At 40.2% G+C, this 19,615-nt stretch overlaps 1 protein-coding gene across 8 annotated transcripts in view; it reads left to right on the plus strand.

The window, feature by feature from the left end:
- Positions 1-18,462, plus strand: part of LOC126191587 (uncharacterized) — a 128,829-nt gene extending 110,367 nt beyond the window's left edge. For all 8 annotated transcript variants that reach the window (XM_049932526.1, XM_049932524.1, XM_049932530.1 and 5 more), the window contains one exon: positions 17,866-18,462. In XM_049932526.1, coding sequence (XP_049788483.1) covers positions 17,866-17,988 — 123 coding nt within the window. In that variant the 3' untranslated portion in view covers positions 17,989-18,462. The remainder of the gene's footprint in view (positions 1-17,865) is intronic.
- Positions 18,463-19,615: the final 1,153 nt, after the last annotated feature.

Here is a 19,615-nt window from a genome sequence, read left to right on the forward strand (position 1 = left end):
TTTTACTGCCAACATCACTCAAATGATATGTTTCTTCGATGGATATATAGTATGTTGCTTAACTATTTCATGGTATTGTTACCTAATTTCTGTCCATGTATATTAGTTGTTGCAGGAATATTGATTTTTACCAAAGCTGTTTCAACACACAAATGTGCAAAAGTCTCCTGAAAACACACACACACCAGGTGTCTTTCTTAAGTCATCATGTATATTTCTCCGATGTTTTGACAGATATTTGGAATTTTGTTTTTGCAATTTGTAGACTGAGGTGGCCCAAACATATTGCTCATAATGTCTTTCATGTGATGTCCAGTGACACTGGAAAATGTCAGTTTGTTGCCTGTTACAAACAAAATTATTTTTTAAGCAAAATGTGATGTGCCCATTCAACAGTGTGTTTCCATATTAGTCAAGTGTTACATATTTTTCAGTAATGTATATTAACAGGAACTGTAAAACATGAAGAATACCTAGTATTCTAGCAGCGACTGGCAAAGCAAGGGGAAGACCACAGGCAAGACCAACTGATTCGCCTTGTATTTGACAGATCACTTGTGCACAACCTAAACTGAAAGATTTTAAGATATTTTGGTTCAACAACCCCCCCTCCCCCCCCCCCCCCCCGCCAATTTTTGAGAAAACTACCCCTGACATTCATGACACACAATCCACGCAGAATTGACAAGATCAATAGATTATTGAAAGCTAAGCATTTTTCATCAGCATATATGGTGTCCACAAATGCAAATTTTCCCAGAAATCAAGAAAAGAAACGTTTTTGAGTACCACTTATGTATTGATATGTTAAGAGCTGTTCAGTGAAAGTGCTACTGATGTAGCGACTAAGGCATCTGGCTGCGGAGTGGAGAACTTGTGTTCGATTCCCATTTGCTTTCTTCTTTTTCTTCTCCTCCTCCTCCTCCTCTTCTGTCTTCCTCTTCTTCTTTTCTAATTTTGTAGACATAGGAGGATTGATAAGGTAAATAAATCAATAGGGAATAATAAGGCAGGCTAATAAATTTCTCAAATGACATGGCTTAGTAAAGAATTAGAAACTTAATCCTTATCAATTTACAAGGTTTCTTTCACTCATTCTGTTACATATCCTCGCCGCGCGGGATTAGCCGAGTGGTCTAAGGCACTGCAGTCATGGACTGTGCGGCTGGTCCTGGCGGAGGTTCAAGTCCTCCCTCGGGCATGGGTGTGTGTGTGTGTGTGTGTTTGTTCTTAGGATACTTTACGTTAAGTAGTGTGTAAGCTTAGGGACTGATGACCTTAGCAGTTAAGTCCCATAAGACTTCACACACATTTGAACATACATATCCTCAGTTTCCTTCCAACAACTGGGTGGATGATACTTGTCATATAAACTTTGGAGGTGAATACACTTGTGGCTTAAAAAACAGCTAACAGATGCAACTTCATGCAGCTATTTCACTCCCTCCAAACATTCTGAGAAAAACAAACTTGGTTTATATTTAAAAATATTTCTTTTATGGGAATTAATTTTGATCCATATCACACATTCAATAACATTTTCTGAAAAAACTGGTACTGGAAGTGCATCATGAATTATGCTGTGGATCATTACTGCATCCATTCAGATGTGCAATTCCCACTCAGTTTCCTGAAGGAGACTGTAATTTTGAAGCCTCTAAATAAAGTTTTTAACTTGGTGATAAAAATAAACATCTCCTGGTACACAGGTGTGCCGTTCGGTGGTATTACTTCTACCATGCAAGTCAGTTAGACCTTGTCTCATGTAAACATGCTATCACATGTGATGATGTTAGTTTGTCCATCCCAGGACTTCTGTATCAGACAAAATTTGTTATCACGGACATATGACTTTAAAAATTCTCAAGATATGTTTTGCAAATTGAATTCGTCTACTTCCAACATTTGGAGTACGTGAAGATAACATTTATAACGAATTGATTAAACAATTGATCTCTTCTATATCCCAAGAAACAAATTAATCATTAGTTCCTTATAAGCACAGGAAAACTTGTGGCAACAGTGCTACAGACACTGTTTTTGAATATTGCAACATGTATGAATGCATTATCACATCTACACTACCAGCTGAGAGAAGGGTTAGTTTCTATCCCTAACGTGATAACGTGTCGACTGCTTGTCATCACAGCAATATTACTTGGAATGAGGATTAAAATTTTAATTCTTTGCTAGTCCAAATTGTATGAGAAATTTATTTGACTATTTGTTGCTATTGCTTATTGCTCTTCTTAGCTTATTGAGCCTATTTCCACAACTTTTGGCCTGGGGAAAATATACCGATGAAGGGGGAGGGGGGGGGGGGGGCAGACTGTGGAATACAGTTGGGAATTGAACAGAGATTCTCTGTTTCCCAGCAAGATGCTCTGGTCATATGCCAACAACACTTTTGTTTAACAGTGCATACCTCATAGATACACAACTGGCAGTCAGAAAGGTTTTGTGAAAATATGGATCAGCTGACCCCATATACGTTAGTGAAAAACACTCATTTTTAAATTATATATCGATTCTGTTAATTCTCAGTTGATTTTGCCACATGAACTTTAGTAGGAGTCTCAAAAATGGGGGAAGGGAGTTAAAATATCTTAGAATCTTTCATTTTTTTTAGGTTAAAAAAGTTACTTGCAAAGTGTGCGGATTTGGTTGGCCATGTCTGTGGTCTCCTCCTTGTGAGTAGTGTTGCTTTGTGACACACGAGGCAGCAGCAGCCAATGTGGGGCAAGCAGTATAGGGTCTTCAAGATGTACTGCAATTGTATGTACGTGTGGCAGTACATGCCTCAACTTGTTATTATTTTGACAGTTGTGTGGTTGGCTGCAATTTGTTCTTCACAAGATGAGACATATACCGGCATACTTTTATACATGTTTATCTATTGTAGGCATCTTACGACCATTCGTGTGTCATAACAGTACTTACAGTGTGTCACTGAAGATGGGCATGCAGCCCCTATATCAATCGGGCATAATATAATTTTAAAAATAAGTCTTGTGCAGCTGATATTGAGTGCAGCCCATGTACCAGTCTAGCACAATAGAATTTTAAAAATAAATCTTATGTATCTGATGACAGTTTTAGTAATAAAAAATGAAGTTTCTGAGATTTCATATCACTAACAGTCTAATGCTCGTAGACATTTGTGAGGGTTTGTAGAAAATTCAATGTTGAATGCGAAAACAAAATTATTAAATATACCCTCTAATTGTATAGTTCAGGCCCTGAGCAGTTGACTGGCTTAAAATAAAGAAGCTGAATATTGTTTGCACATTCTTTTAAATAATGGGGATATACAACTTTAGTTGAGTGTTCTAGATACTGTAGCTTTTTCTTCTAGACAGTTTATAGAACAATCATTGCAGATGTTGTTTCCCATTTGTCTGAATCACGATGACAATATACATAATCTATTCCTGTTGGCTTCACCTTAGGGGAGGTTGGTTCAAGTTATAAGGTCTTCAGTTTTCTTTCACAAGGCTTGGAGCAAATAGAAAAAATTGATTTGGCTTAAAATATGTGAGCACTCTTTTTGTATGTAGGACACAGATAATAGCATTGTATGGCACACACAACGGTGTCTGTAGGGAGAGTGAGGACTGATCTGTGTACAAGAAACAGCGAGATTTTGTATGAATGCATGCTTTCACAGTGATTTCACCAGAAAACACCTGGATACAAACAGCCGTGAGCTTTTGGCCATTCACCTGCAACTGACAAGGTCACTTTCAGCTTTGGATTGGGACTAGATCGACACAGCAACAGCAGCACAGCAAACATCATCGAGACAGAGAGCAATGGAGAAGCAGAAAGGGAAATTCAATAGACTTTTGCTGCAACAACATGGAGCAGAATATAAAGTTACGGAACGTGCTGTGATCAACATGACAGCAAGAAACATTGACGCAGGTGCCATCTCAACACTTAAGAAGGGACTTGACTTCGCTCTTCATCACGAAGCATCCCCTTCACTGACATATTGAGTGGTGTTGAACAAGTGGTTCATAAGTTTCCAAGTGATGTGGCTGAGGAAATTCGTAGAGAAACAGGCCGTATCCTTTTCAAATCCAAACCACCAGTTTTAAATATGACTAGAGCTGAATACAGTGACCTCCGTGCTCTCCGGAATGATCCTCTCACCGTCGTCCTACCAGCTGACAAGGGCAATGCTGCTGTCTTAATGGAACGAGCTGACTATGGCACAAAAATTAGACAGATGTTGGAGGAAGACACATACCAAAAATTACCTCGGGACCCAACATGCAGAATAGTGAGAGTGAGACTTCAGAGCTTCTCAAACGATCATCACTGGACCACGTTCTATGGTCTGCCAAAGGTGCATAAGAAGGACACACCGTTGACACCGATAGTGAGTACCATCGGATCGCCAGCCTATAAACTTGCTAAACATCTGGCCAGCCTCCTCTCTACGCACGTTGGACACTGTGGATATACCATATAAAGAATACGGTGGACTTCATCAATTGGATTAAAGGTCTGCAACTTGTTGAAGGGGATATTCTGGTTAGCTTCGAAGTGATTTCTTTATTCACGTGTGTCCCCATCGCAGACTCTATTGACTTGCTGTTCCAACTCTTTGATGACACCATCGTGGATTTATTTAAGCACACTCTGTCGTCGTCATATTTCTTACATGATAGAGAACATTTTAGCCAAACTGGCGGTGTGGCGATGGGAAGTCCATTAGCACCAGTACTAGCCAACCTCTTTATGGAGCATTCCGAAGACATCGCCTTGGACACAGCTCCTGCAAAGCCGAGCTATTTTTATCGCTACATCAACTATACCTTCGTCATTTGGCCACATGGACAAGAAAAATTAGAAGAGTATCCTGGAGCACCTCAACAGCATCCACAACCACATCAACTTCACAATGGAAGTAGAGAAAGAGGGTTCCCTGCCGTTCATGGACGTGCTTGTCTGTCGTAAACCCAATTGGTCTCTAGGTCATAGCATTTACCGCAAGCTCACCCACACGGAACGGTATCTGCCCGCCACCAGCTTCCATCACCCAGCACAGAAAGAGACAGCTCTGAGGACCTTAGTACATGAAGCTGAAACCATCTCAGATGCTGAAAACTTGCCGAGAGAATTGAGACACTTACGCAAAGTTTTTGAAGAAAACAGTTACAACAACAAACAGATCTCACAAGCAGTGTCATCCAAGCTTCAAAGGAAAAAGACCTCTTAAGAAGACACCAAGCAACTTGCATTCTTACTGTTTTGTGGTTCAACAACAGGGAAGATTAATTGGGTCCTAAAGAGCCATAAAATAGACACAATCTTCAGGCCTCCAGCAAAGATCCGGCAACTAATGAAATCTGTGAAAGACAATGTAGGCCTCAGAACACCAGGAATTTACAAGATCCCATGTGGATGTGGGCAGTTTTATGTCAGCCAGAATGTTCGCACTATTGAACAGCGCCAAATAGAACATGAAAGGTGTTACCATCTGTGCTATCCCGAAAAGTCAGCTGTAGTAGAACATGCTCTGGAAAACGGACAGCGAATTGCATTCGATGAGACGTCTATTATTAAATGGACTAATGGCTTGATAAATGAAGCCATAGATATTAGAATTTCTGACTACACCTTCAATAGAGAATGGTGGATTGCAGCTGAGTACAGCGTGGGATCAGGTGTTGAGGGAGTTGAAACAGGCCCGGCAGTCGCGCAGCCAAAACATTACCATATATGGTGCAGGACCGAGCACCAGTGACGTCACGACTGACGGTGCAGCTATATAAGCACAGCAATGACAACCACCTGACAGTCATCCACTTGACAATGGCAGAGGAGATCTCTGCCAAAAGCTTGTTGGCCGTAAACCACTTGATACAGCTTGAAACCCGAGAATGTTTTATTAGCAAGATTTTCATTACAAGAGCAGCAGGTAATCATTTGTTTTCTCCACTGTGTTTTGTGATACCCTTTGAAATTCATCGCCTGTTGAGTGAGACTTGCGGTGATGAAGCCATAAATGTGAAGAATGTGTGTTCATGGATGGATAAGTTCAAAGAAGACCAAACTTCATATGACAGTGAACTAAAACTATTTTGGCTTCGAATCAGTCCGTTTGATAACATAGTCATGCAAGAGCAGACAGTTGTTTTGGAGAATTGCCAATTGAGTGTGAAAGCTGTTGCCTCTGAAATTAGCATTACCCTGCGATGTGTGCACATGGTCCTGCATAATGACTTGAAAAAACTGTGTTCCATGTGGGCACCAAGAATGTGGACGTACAGGAGCTGTGCGTTTGGCAATTTGCTCAATAATGTTCACACATGATGATGACATGAAAGGGACTTTCCATTAACTATTGTGATGGTGGATGAAACTTGGATGCCAATTTGCAATTTTGAAATGAAGTGCTTACAGGTACCATGAAATCAGGGCATTGATGCTGTGAAAAGTGTGTGTGGCTGCCGGGACATTACATTCAAAAATGGCAGAATTTCCAGATTTTGTTTGCAACTATTTTCTGATAAAAAAAGCAGGAGGCCTTGGACCCTCCATCCACCTTGTGCACTACCTAATAAAAACTGTAAAGTACCCATAAGGGGAAGATGATACTAAATGAAAATTCACAGGTTGAGAGGGTATGTGATGTTACTTCAGTAATTACAATCAAGTCAAATTTATGTAGAACTTGGCTGTAAGAACCCACTTATCATCATGATGTTGCCCCTCACTCCTGGGTGCATCCACTGATCCAGTTGGGAAGTCTTTATTAAAGTCGTCATATCCTCTCTCCACAGGGAAGCTGGCTCAAAACTCTTGTAACTGGACCTTGATATCCCGAATACTGACTCTGGGACAGAGTTGACATCCAAGTTAGTCCCAAACAAAATCTATCAGGACAAATCTGGAGAGTTTGCAGGGCACTGGAGTACCTCAACATGAGGATGCCGACAATATGCTTTTGTACTGTCAGACTTCCCTCAGACACTACCAGCTGAGACCTGAAGCCATACCCAATGGCTCCCCACTGTATGATGCCTGGATCCACACTACTATGTTACTCCAGAACATACGAAGAATGGGACCCCTACATAGATTGCAGAACCGTTATTCTGTGCTGAAGACAATGTAACACCATCTGTCAGTATCCCAGTCATGACACCACTCAAACATGGCCATTTGTGTTGTGTTGATGGCAGCCTGTGCATGAGATGGCAATTTGCTAGCCTGGTTGCTGATGGCTCACCAATGATTAGGATGGCACAAATGTTGCAGGAAGTCCATTACTTGTTCTCTTATGGCAGACAACCATTACTTGTTCTCTTGTGGCAGGCACAGATGAGAAGGGGGTACAATATGTTTGGTGCACAATGTAGTGATCCTCTTCTTTGGTGACTGGATGTGGTTGGCCAGACCTTGACAACAAGTATGCCTGCCCTCACATTCCCATGCAGTCCAACATCAGGCCACTGTCATGGTGGAATGACCCCCACAAATCTGAATATTGCACAACTCAGCCAGCCAACCATATGGAGAGCCGCAATGAGGTCCCATTCAAACCGTGTTAAGCGCTGATAAACACAGTCTTACACTCAGCATATCAGTATCCTTCACACTGATCATTGTACGTCTGATGCTCTTCATGCTTCTTACATATTCTAACAGGCCTGGTAACAACACTAAGCACTAACAAAACTAATACACTATGGTGGCTTTTCTACCTGTAAGATAGAATTGTAATTCTGATCATTTACATACCCACAATGGAGCATACCAAGTTAGATTGATATCTGACCATGTCTTATGGGTGCTTCTTTTTTGTTAAGCAGTATATTTTCCACTTCTGTCCAAGTGAGAGGAGACTGAGTCTGCTTTGGTATCCTGGCATTCAGTCCAGATATTTTCACAGTTCATCATATTTCAGTGTAGCATCCCATTCCATCTCATTCATTATTGATCTCTTCATGCTCACAGTTATGTTTATGCATTTCCATAGCCACAAAGACACTTGTCAGTTGAAAGTTGTTTCTGTATGCCTCATTAACTGATTTACACAGGGTGACTGAAAAATTCTCGATCCACCCAATAAAGGTTGTCAGTAGCCAAAATGGTTATGTCTATTCTTCGATACAGTCCCCTTTTAGGGACACGCCCTTTGCCACCAGTGCTGCAGGCCCATTATGCCCTTCTTGTGGAATGTTTCTTGCTGAATGACAAAAAAAAAAGTCCTCTACCACAGCCACGGCATCATCATCTGATCAAATATGGGTTCCAGCTAGATGTTTCTTGAGCTTAAGGACGAGATGAAAGCCATAGGGGGACAAATTGGGTGAATGTTTAAGCAGTTGGAAGCCACAGGACACGATGGAAGGCTTTCCAATGACGGGTGTGTGTGCAGGAGCATTGTCCTGATGAATGTTTTATCAACATCTCAACACATTTCACTTTGATGGCCTCCCTCAAACACTTTAGATGAACAGCATAATATTCTCCATTTACTGTTTCACCTTTTTTGAGGTATGCAGTCAGGGTAACCCTCCCCCCCCCCCCCCCCAAACCCGAAGAAACAGAGGCTATCACCTTGCCAGCTGATGTGACTGACTTGAACTTCTTCGGGTGGGTGAGGAGTGGTGTTTCCACTGTTTCAATTGGACACTGGATTCAGACTTAAAGTGGTGAGCCTATGCTTCATCCATTGTCACAAAACATTTGAGAAATGTCACAGGAACTGCCTCAAAAGTGGTCAAAATTTTCGGTAGATATGGCATGTGTCTGGCATTTGTCTTCTGGTGTGAACATTCTTGGGATCCATCGACATGAGACCTTTGGCATAAGCACAACTCTTATGATGTGTCCGGCACATTCCTGTGTTATGCCCACTCTCTTTGCAAAGTAGTGTTCTGTCACATGCCAGTCTGCCATGATGATATCCTGCAATGCAGTAATGTTTTCCTCCATGTTGGTCATTAATGGATTTCCACTGGTGAGGTGCATCTTGGCCAGAAGTGTTGCCCCACTTGAATTCTGCCACCCACTTTTTCACATTCAAGTAGGAGGGGAATCCGTTCCTAATGTCCTTGTCAGGTCATTGTGGATCTCCTATGCACTCATGGCCTTTTTCAGCAAGGACTAGATGACTGCATGCTTGCACTCTATCCATTTTTCAACTGTGTACACCTTGGACACTTCAAGCTCCAGTATATGTAACAAAAAAGATATTAAGGAAAAACTTGCTATGTGACCATGTATGAAAACTCCACCACCTGTCCAAACAATAAAACCATGTTTTTATTACTGCACACCACTTGTTTAAGGTATTTCAAATTAGTTAACATATTGTGCCAATCTTCCATTTCCAAGTGGTTGCCCTGGATCACGAGGTGCATTTTCAGGTTTTCCATTTTCAAACAGCTATGATTATTGTTGAGGATTGTTTTGTGCCCGGAAAAGCTTCTTTTCCACATAACAGGATGTCACAGGAACACATTTGAAGGTGGGGTCACTACAGGCCAGCTTTAGTTTGTTATCTTCAAATCTTGTGACATTCCCAGAAAGACTGGCACAAATTTTGTACATTGTGGATTATCCAGGACTCTTCTGGAGAACACTTTGCAATTGATTGTTCACTTTGTCAGCCACATGACCATGAGCTTGACCCAATTCACTCCGCACATGATGCACAATATCCAGGCCATCACACTGCTGAGTACCAGCAGCTTCCACTCATGTGATGTCTTTTGATACCACAGAAAAGTTGATACTGATGTATGCACACCTTTCACAATTTTGACAGCATCTGATTTGTCACTATCAAGCTCACAAAATATTGTCTTTATTTTGGTACAGTTGCTACAATAATACTCGGCAGCATTAAGCCAAGAACCACACATGTATGAATGGGCCAAGTCGGAATCGGCAGTGGAGATGCTTGTTCCTTGAATTTCTGAAACTGTAGCGAAGCTTCCACATACATTTTCTTGCCACAGGAAATTAATTTGTCAACAATGGTAATTTGACCACACCTCTTCTGCTGCTCTGTGTAACACATGTGCAGAGTAAGGCAAGGGAGGTACAATGTACTGGGGTAAAGAATCTGAAGCACCTTGGCCACTTAAGTCATGTATGAAGCATCCTCCGTTACTAGCAGTAGCACATTCAGTGTTCACACCATGTGGCCACATAAGCCTCATAGAGTCATCAAACAAAATGGCAGTTGTCAAGTTGTTTACTCTCTTGTAAGCTTCACATGTCAGGAGGAACATTTCTCCAGCCCTGTCTGACTTTCAGAACACCAACAAAACTATTTGCAACTTAATGCGTACACACATCGGGGATGTCATCTGTGAACACACAGACCGTTTGATCAGCTACACTAATTATTATTTTGTTGCTTACCTCCTCGTAGCACATTGAGAAATAGTTCTTCTCTATGTAGACTCATCTGGAACTGGACATTTCATGTAAATCTCCGAGAACTATCTGAAGTAGCGATTCTTCAGTTTCTCCAATTGGATGTTGCAAGACACCATCATCTCTCACACGTGCTTGAAGAATGATTTCAGTCTTAAAGATGGACCTCTCTCCTCAGATAACAGTGTTTGTCTATTGTCGTTTTCAGCACTTTTCTTCACACAGTTAGATAGTATTACAGTGTTGTTGCACATTCAAGCCCTTTTCTGCACTAACTTTAACTTCGCATAGTTTGCAAAATAATATTTTCCCCATCAGTGCTGAAAAACTTATCTTCAGAATCACAAACAAAACATCACAACTTCTGTTTTTGGAGCATCATACTTTTGACATGTTGAAGCAGACTGAGATTGTATTCAAACTGAACTGTGTGAAAATGTCCATCTTTTTTGGGTCAGAGAGAATTTTGTCGATCCTGTGCCAAACTGTCATACGTCAGCGAACCGACTAGTGTGTTACACTACTTGTCTACTATAATCCTGATAAATAAAGTACTGTAGTAATTGCTGTGCTTATTTGTGATAATATCACCTGAAACATTGTCATGTGAGCAACATTTTTGTGGCCTGAAAAGAAAGACAAATATGCATTTTGGAAAAAGGTTGACTGAAATACGACCTATTATGGCAAAAGTTAGCTGAAAGTATCTATTACTAAAAACAGTGTACATATGGGCTTCATATGCACAGTAGAATTCATTTTTCTGCACTACAAAGCCTGGATACATGTGTAAATTGTTGTAGATTTCACCCTGATGTTCAGGAAAAAAAAATAAGACTTCTCAATAAAATCCAAGCTCTATTGAACACAAATGCATTCAGTTTAATAACTGGTTTTGATTACTGCAATCATCATCAAGTTATCTAAAAAAGAACGGATGTTAATATTTATAAATAAAAGCATTAGATACGTTACAACACTGTGATCACATGACCTGAGAAGCATTTAACAAATAACACACTTGATTCCATAAATTTAGCAAAAGAAGCAAATCAAAATTTTAGCAATGATTGGTATCATCACAAAATATAGAAGCATGTTGTGATGAATACACGTAGCATGTGTTGTTGGGCCATCATTAGCATGCTTGCTACCATGAAAGCCTAGTGAAAGAATGGCTAACATAAGGTGGAAAAGCCATTGAGCATCAGTTGAAATGAATTGAGACATGCAGTGCATCATTATATGCATCCAAAGGACATGCTCATAAATCAGCATTGCTTAAACATCTCAAGGTTCACATGATGCAAGTTGGTCAGTGGTGATGTGCCACTAAATCTTTGTTTTCTTTATTATTGTGAGAAAGTTGCAGTGGATGTCTACATGAACTGTATTTTATTCTCAATATTGCTACTCTTCAGTCTTACAGAAAATTATGGTGGGTTTTAGATGTACAGTGTTTAACCTTCCCTTTCCATCTAATTTTAAAAAAATCATTCAGCTTATCTATTTATAACTAACAGTATTTAACTTTTGACAAAATTTTCCTGTCACAAATCTAAGTTTTTCACATTTAGTAACTAGTGGAGTAAAGGAAACACTCACCAAATAGTTGAGGTACTGAGGCATCAGTTGGCAATAAACAAGACTGAACACTTTGATAGCTTTTGGGAAAGGCAGCAGGTGCACAGGATAGGAATGTGGCACCATTGAAAATTTTTGTGGTGACAGGTGGGGAGTTGTGCACAGCACATAATGACATAGAGGATTGGATTGGTAGGGGAGACGACCACAACCAGGAGGAGTAGTAGTCTGTGGAGAAGACGAAGTGTGTACTAGATGACTGAATTTAGGTTCCTGGGGCAAGGTGTAGCTGGGTTTGGGGAAGGGGCTTGCAGAGATTAAAGCCAGTTGGATAACAGGAACAAGGAATGTGTTGCAAGGACAACTCTCCTCCATATAATTTAGAGGAGGTATATGGGGAAGGACCCAGATACCACTTGTTATGAAACAGTCATTGAAATAGAGTCTATTGTGCTTGGTTGTGTTTTACCACGGAGTTTTCAGTTCTGATCTTGGCTATTTTTGGCAGCAGCTATTCACATGAGGGGACAGGTGGTTGGTAGTCATGCCCACATAAAATACTTTGCATAAATTACAGCAGAGCTGACATGACATGACTGATTTCACAGGTGACTCTGCCTCTGACAGGATAAGATAAGCCTGTGACAGGACTGGAGTAGAATCTGCTGGGTTGGTGTATGTGATGGGTCTTACTCATTGGTATTTCATAGTGATATTATCCATTCACAAGGGCTTGTGGGTAGGTATGGTGTAACAATGGACTATCACATTGTAGAGATCAGGTAGTTGCAGAATAGCTCTTTGGGAGGGGATGGGAAAGATTGTGGTTAGGGTGTTCCTTATTTCTGTGCTCAATGATCAGTTGTTCCAGTCCCAGGCGATGTGAAGTGGCAGTGATGGGGAGGGGGGGGGGGGTGGGCAGGTGTGTTCTTTTGCAGGTGGTTCCAAGGATGGTTGGAGGATTAGTGGCATGTGTGAATACAGCATGGAAAATGTTTGGAGACTAGGTTTGGTGGAGGGGGAAGGGGTGTAATGCCTGGTGAAGGACATACTAAGATCTTCAGCATACTGGGTAAGGGGTTGTTTACCACTAAAGATGTGCGATCCATAAATGGCCAGAATATATGGGAACTTACTTTGTGTGTGTGTGTGTGTGTGTGTGTGTGTGTGTGTGTGTGTGTGTGGGTGGGTGGGTGGGTGGGTGGGTGGGTGGGTGGGTGGGTGGAGGGGATGGCAGCTATCAAAATGCAAGTGCTCTTGACAGTGATCTTCTTATGGAGAGAGGTGTGGATTAGAGAAGTGGAGGTCAACATCTAGGTAGGTGGCACATTGTGATGTGCAAGACCAGGTGAAATGAAAGGTTGTGACAGAATGTGGATAGTGTCCTGGCCCTGGGTGCAAATCATGAATGTGTCATCAGTGAAATGGAAAGAGGCATGAGGTATTGAATTTGGGTAACTAGGAAGGTTTCCTCTTGATAGCTCAGAAACAGATTCATATGGGAACTTTCCATGTGAGTGCTATGGGCTTGCTATGTATTTGTTTGCAAATTCTCCTTTTAACATAGAAGTTGTATAATGTAAAGATGTAGTTAGGTAAGTTTATAAGGAATGAGGTGTAGTAGAAAGCAAGGCAATGAGCATGAGGGTACGTTGGTGGTTGGTGTGTACAGAGGTAGCGTCAGCAGTGACAATTAGGGAGACAAGTGGTAACGGAGTGGGTGTGGCTGACAGTTGGTGAAAGAAGTGGCCCATATCTTTGATAATAGGAGCCTTGCAACAGGCAATGGGTTTAAGATTTTGATAAAAAAGAGTAAGTTTTCTTTTAATGATAAGACAGTAAGCAGCTACATTGGGGCCCTGGTTTGTTAGATTTATTTATGGATTTTGGAAAGCATAGGGATTTAAGGTTATGTTGGACTTATGGGATGGGATCACTATAGCAAGGCTTGTAGGTGTAGAGTCAGACAGTTGGCAGACACCTTCCTCCATGTAAGCATTGTAGTTCACCATGATAGTTGTGAAACTTCTTCTGCAGGGCCTATTATTAAATCAGAGTCTAATGTGAAATTGTGGGTGACTGTTCTTTTCACTGTCTAGAGATTTGTGTACTTGTCAAGAGACATATTAAAGCAAAATGAGGTCAAGTTGGAATCAGGGAATTCCTAGGAGATGACCAAAGCCTCCATCCTAAACCGTCCAAAAACCAACATTGCTCAAAATTCTGAAAGCCTTAAACTTGCATTACCCCCCCCCCTTCCCTGCCCCTGCCCCTCCCCCAAACCTAGCTGCAGACATTTCCTGTGTCATATTCACATATGCCCTTAACCTCTGACTGTCCTCAGGAACCAACTTCAAAAGAGCACCCCTCCTTTACCTGTATCATCCTGGAGTGGAAAACCTAAACCGTATCTTTTGCCAGGACTTTGACAATTTGTCATCATTCCCAGAAATGAAGAGCATCCTACTCAAAATCTTTCCCACTCTTCCCAAAGTACTAATATGCCACCCACCCAAAAGGCACTCTGTGCTACTCCTTTCTTACACAACACCTACTTCCACTCCTTGCTGCATGGAAAATATCCCTGTGGAAGACCCAAGTGCAAGACAATGCAATCACCGAGCAGATACTGCTCCAGTCCAGTCACAGGCTTACCTATCTTATCACAGGCAGGGCCATCTGTGAAAACAGCCATGTCTTATATCAGGTCACAGTATGTTTCGTGGGCATGATTACACACTAGCTGTCCACCCTACTAAATAGCCATTGTCAAACTGCAGCCAAGATCAGATTTGACAGTGCAGTGGCACAACGCTGTTGAGCACAATATGCTTGATTTCAGTGGCTACTTCATAACCTGTACTTTCTGGATCCTTCTCAACAATAAATTGCCTTAAGTATGTAGATGTGAGTCATCCTTGCAACATAGCCATTGTTCCCGTAATCCTCCTGGCCCAAATCTACCTATCCCCAAGCCCCACACCCACCTGCAGCCCTGCCCTATGACACTGACTTCAGTCATCCTGTATTCAAACGCTCTTCTTCAAGTCTGTCCCTTAGTCTATTCTCTCTCTCCCTCCTCACTCACTCTTCCTCCAAGTCATAACTCCTCGATCCAGCCAGAATGAGCCTATGCGTGTCCTATACTGTGCACCTGCCTGTCCCCTCGCAGCCATCAGCCCCCCTCTCCCCGCCCATTTGTTCGTGTGAGTGCACGTGCAAGTGTGTGTTTTGTTTACTGAGTTTGATCTGTAAACTTCAAGACAATCTACTGTATTTTATGATACTAAATATGCAAATTTTGGAAGAAAATAACACAAGGATCAGTTGCGCGGTCTGAGGCGTCTTGTCACAGTCCGCGCGGCTCCCTCCGTCAGAGGTTTGAGTCCTCCCTCAGGCATGGATGTGTGTGTGGCATCCTTAGCGTAAGTTAGATTAAGTAGTGTGTAAGCTTAGGGAGTGATAACCTCAGCAGTTTGGTCCCATAAGAACTTGCCACAAATTTCCAACACAAGGATCCAAACAGGTGACGAAAATGAGTACCATAATGTAGATTAAACATGGTAAATAGTTAATCAACAAATCAAAAAGGGATATTTGAAGTGACTGTGACAAATCACATCTGAAATCAAAAGGCCATCATGCAAATACAATTTTTGTGGTAAACAAGGGCATAAAAAAGTGAGGTACTTTTTAGGAGACACTGAGTGAACCACATACAGTCACAAAGCTTATTTTTGCTTATTTATCTATTGGCCACTTCCAAAATATGCATTAAAATCCTTTGCTGCATGAACAGTAGTTGCATATTGCACATTTTAATAATTTAAATTACTGAAATGAGATTAATTCTAATTTTTAATCTGGAGTAATACTGACAAGCGACATCAAAGAAATATTGTTCTTTTATATACACATGTTTGTGTGAATGTGGAAGTAAGTGTAAGAAAGAGTTAATAACATGTTTTATTTTAAAAAGGTTGAATACCTGTGCATCATTATCTAACTGAAAATTACAGAAAGCAGTATTAAAATTTGGTATGTTCATTTGGCCTCTTAAATCCAAGAAGCGGCAGAGTACACACATAAAAGAGGGTTGTAATTAGGCAAGCTTTCGGAGCCAGTGGCTTCTTATTCCAGCAGAAGGGCTGAAGATGAGTCCACAACAGGTTTGAAATCCAGTGGAGTAGTTGACCTCAAAAGGTGCAGTATGTAATTAAAGGAAACATTGTGTACTCTTTTCATCAAATGAGAGTTAATCTCAAACAGCTTTTGGAATTAATCATCTCTTATTTCTATGGACCACCATCCTAAAATCAAACTGCACATAACATTGAATGCTTTCATTCAGGAAATGGAAAGAGTAGAGCATTCAGAGAATTGACTTCACTCTCAGGACGACAAGCGTGTAGCCACCTCCGAGTATTAAGGTATGGAAATAAACATACTTTGTTCGATGTGGTTTGCTGTAAGTTTCTTAAGTCAGGACTGCCATTATCTTCAGCTTAAATTATCAACATGGTAAACTACATCCAATGGACTGCCATAGTAGAAAGGAAACCTGACATATGTCATCACACAAGTGTTTCCAAAAGAGATTCTGAAAAAGGCCCTCAAACTAAGTGACGTTTGACCTTGAAGACAAAGCAAGGGATATTGGTAGATTATTCAAAGTGCTTGCAAAGTATGGCTGCCAAAAGATGGATCCTCATTTGAAAAAAAATAAAGCATCTTAATCGTGCCATACATGAGCCTCAGCAGGTATTTGTGGATTTTTATTTAGATAAATCACATGAACACTATTAAGATAACAACACAAATTTTGTAGAAGGAGATGACAATTCTCAACCTAACTCCAAATAAGAACCAACATCCATTGATGAAATATTGCTTAGGTTTGAGGTTGATGATGTTCTACCTACACTGAATGAGGTCAGTACTAAAAGATGGGGATGTGAGATGCTAGAATTAGTGGAAACAGGCAAAGGTGAGTGTACATACCGTCAACCAGTGAGAGGTAGGAATTTATCCCTGATGTTGATTTTTGAAGTGATGAGGAAAGTAATCCTTCAAATAAGATATTAATTAGTACGGAAAGGTGACCACTAATAACTCTTTTTTGTTTTTCATCCATCTTCTTTTCTGCTTTTTGCCTAGTTCTTAATTGTGATTCTCATTTCTCTTCTTCTTGGTCCATTTCTACATCTCGTTCTGTCCTTCTAACTGAATTCATAACATCACGGGGGTGTCAAAACTTGATCTTTGAATCTAGAATCCAGAACGTATGATTTAGTCCTTTATTCGCACTTGTCTTTAAAAATTGGAAGAGTACGGCAAGATTTTAATTATTGCTGCCATATGTTATTTTATCACATGTGATAATAATGTTTGCCTGCAGTTCTGGTTAGTCTAGCTTGCTGTAAATGATGAATAAGGTTGTTAAGTGACTTCTCACTACCCCATCATTTCATAACATCCCAACACAAAAGTTACACAGGTCAGCTTGCTTTATACTACCATAATGATGAGGTTTATAGTTTATCATAATACAATTCCTTTCCACTTTCCAGCTTGTTTAATAGTCTAAGGATGTCAGTTTGTCTTTTTTTCTGTGAGATCTTTACATTCAGGAGTTATGGTTGTGATATTGATGTTGGTATTTTAACTTTGTTTCTCTTTCCATATATTTTCTTCAGTGCATTATTCTTCCTAAGCTCAGACTTGTGGGGGTGGGGAGAGATTTGTGTGGGTTACAAGCCCAGATGAAGGATACTTATGTGCCTGTTCACTGCTCTGTGTCTTCTGTGTTTGGTGAGAAACATGCTCAGTCATGAAATTTCCAGCAATACAAAAATTTTCATTTCTATTTTCCAGCTTGATTTGGAGACATTCTTTGAACTACGTGACATGGACCTTAGAGAAATTGGAATAACCAGCACAGAGGACCGCAGGAAGATTCTGAACATTATTGCTTCCCAAAGCCGTTACTGTACTTGACTTCTGTGAATAGATTTGTGTAAAATATTTATTGCATAACTCTGGACAAGGCATAGTCCTTTGTGTGTGTGTGTGTGTGTGTGTGTGTGTGTGTTTGTTTTACTTGTTATGTTGTATATGTGATTTAATTTGTAGATGGCGATTGACTATAATGTAATTAAAAAATGGACAGTAGCAAAAACATATAATTTAAAACTACTAATTAAAAACTCAGTAAATTGTGGATAAATTTTTCCCACTTTGTTGCATCCAGTATTTTTGTAATGTGAACCCTAACAGAAATAGGAACTGATTGTCCATTTATGGTGTCTACTAGCACCATTATCAGTGGTTTTATTGAAGTATTTTGAAGAAATTTGCTGAAAATACCTAAAAGTAATTTTAAAACATGAGGATGCTAGAAAATGGAGTGCCAAATGAAGAAATTGGAACAGTTCATACATATTCTTCTGTTTGAGTTCTCGCGTCCGTCGGCCGTCGTAATTTAATATATTGTTATTGTTGTTATTATTTTTTGATTGTTGCCGACTTACGTGGTGGGCCTTAATAAAAATGATATTTCATTTAATTTTGATTTACGATTAAATGCTTTCCTGAAGTTCTCCTTTTTAACAATATTAATCTCAAATTATTTGTTACGTTAATGAATGTTAGACTTGCTGAATCTTACTGAATCTTAAAACATGAGCATATAAGTTGAACAATGTAATAAACTTTTCACATGAATTTCCTCGGCTAGTCAGTTCACTTTAAAGCAAGAAATCTTTAGTTAGTAATTACAATTGCGGCCCACACACGCGCGAGAGTATTTTTCTTACCTTTGTTAACCATTGTATTGTAGTCGGAGTCCTGGCTCTGGCTCTCGGCTATGGTATGAAAATAAGAATCTTAAAGCTACGTATTTCTGCAACTTCGTGCGGCTGTGGAGAAAAATTAATATTATGTTAATAGCGGGCGAGTTTTCTGCTCCCACTAATTTTTCATAAGTTAATATCGCCATGTAATGGCGTCGTTGGCTGCATCGGCCGCTGCGATTGTTGAACTGTAAATTACTTGAATGCAGGTTAATTCAAGGAAGGCGGACATGAAATCGGGATCACCTCTTACAAATTAAAAGTGCACAATAATATTAAATGAATATATTATATGCTTAATTCATACAAATATGCTTACATTTGCCAGCACTCGCAAGATGTCCGTCTATACGCAATCAAGACAAGAGAAGAAGTGAAGACGACTAAAAAAATTAACAAAAGAGCGTATCTTGTCATCTCTTTAGATGATTTTGTTACATTTCCTTGCACTCAAAACCTACCCAGAGAAATGATTATTTTACGGCTACATGATAAAAATATATTATTCAATTTTTTAATGTCTCTTTTTTATAAATACTGTTTTTAAGTTTTTTCGTAATATAGCACTGGGGACGCTATAGAGTTCAGTGGAGAGGTGACAGCAACGGAGGCAGTCAGAAACATTTTTACCATGCACTAGATAGAACACAGCAAGAAAACTGTTTTCTTTTTTTTAAAAGAGGACTGTTTTGACATTAATGACTATCCATACTTTGGAAGACCTTCAGGGTTTGATGAAGAATCAGCAATGATCCATGTCAGTGTACTCGACA

The sequence above is a fragment of the Schistocerca cancellata genome, chromosome 6 (genome assembly GCF_023864275.1).
Source record: "Schistocerca cancellata isolate TAMUIC-IGC-003103 chromosome 6, iqSchCanc2.1, whole genome shotgun sequence".
In the NCBI taxonomy this organism is placed as follows: domain Eukaryota; kingdom Metazoa; phylum Arthropoda; class Insecta; order Orthoptera; family Acrididae; genus Schistocerca; species Schistocerca cancellata.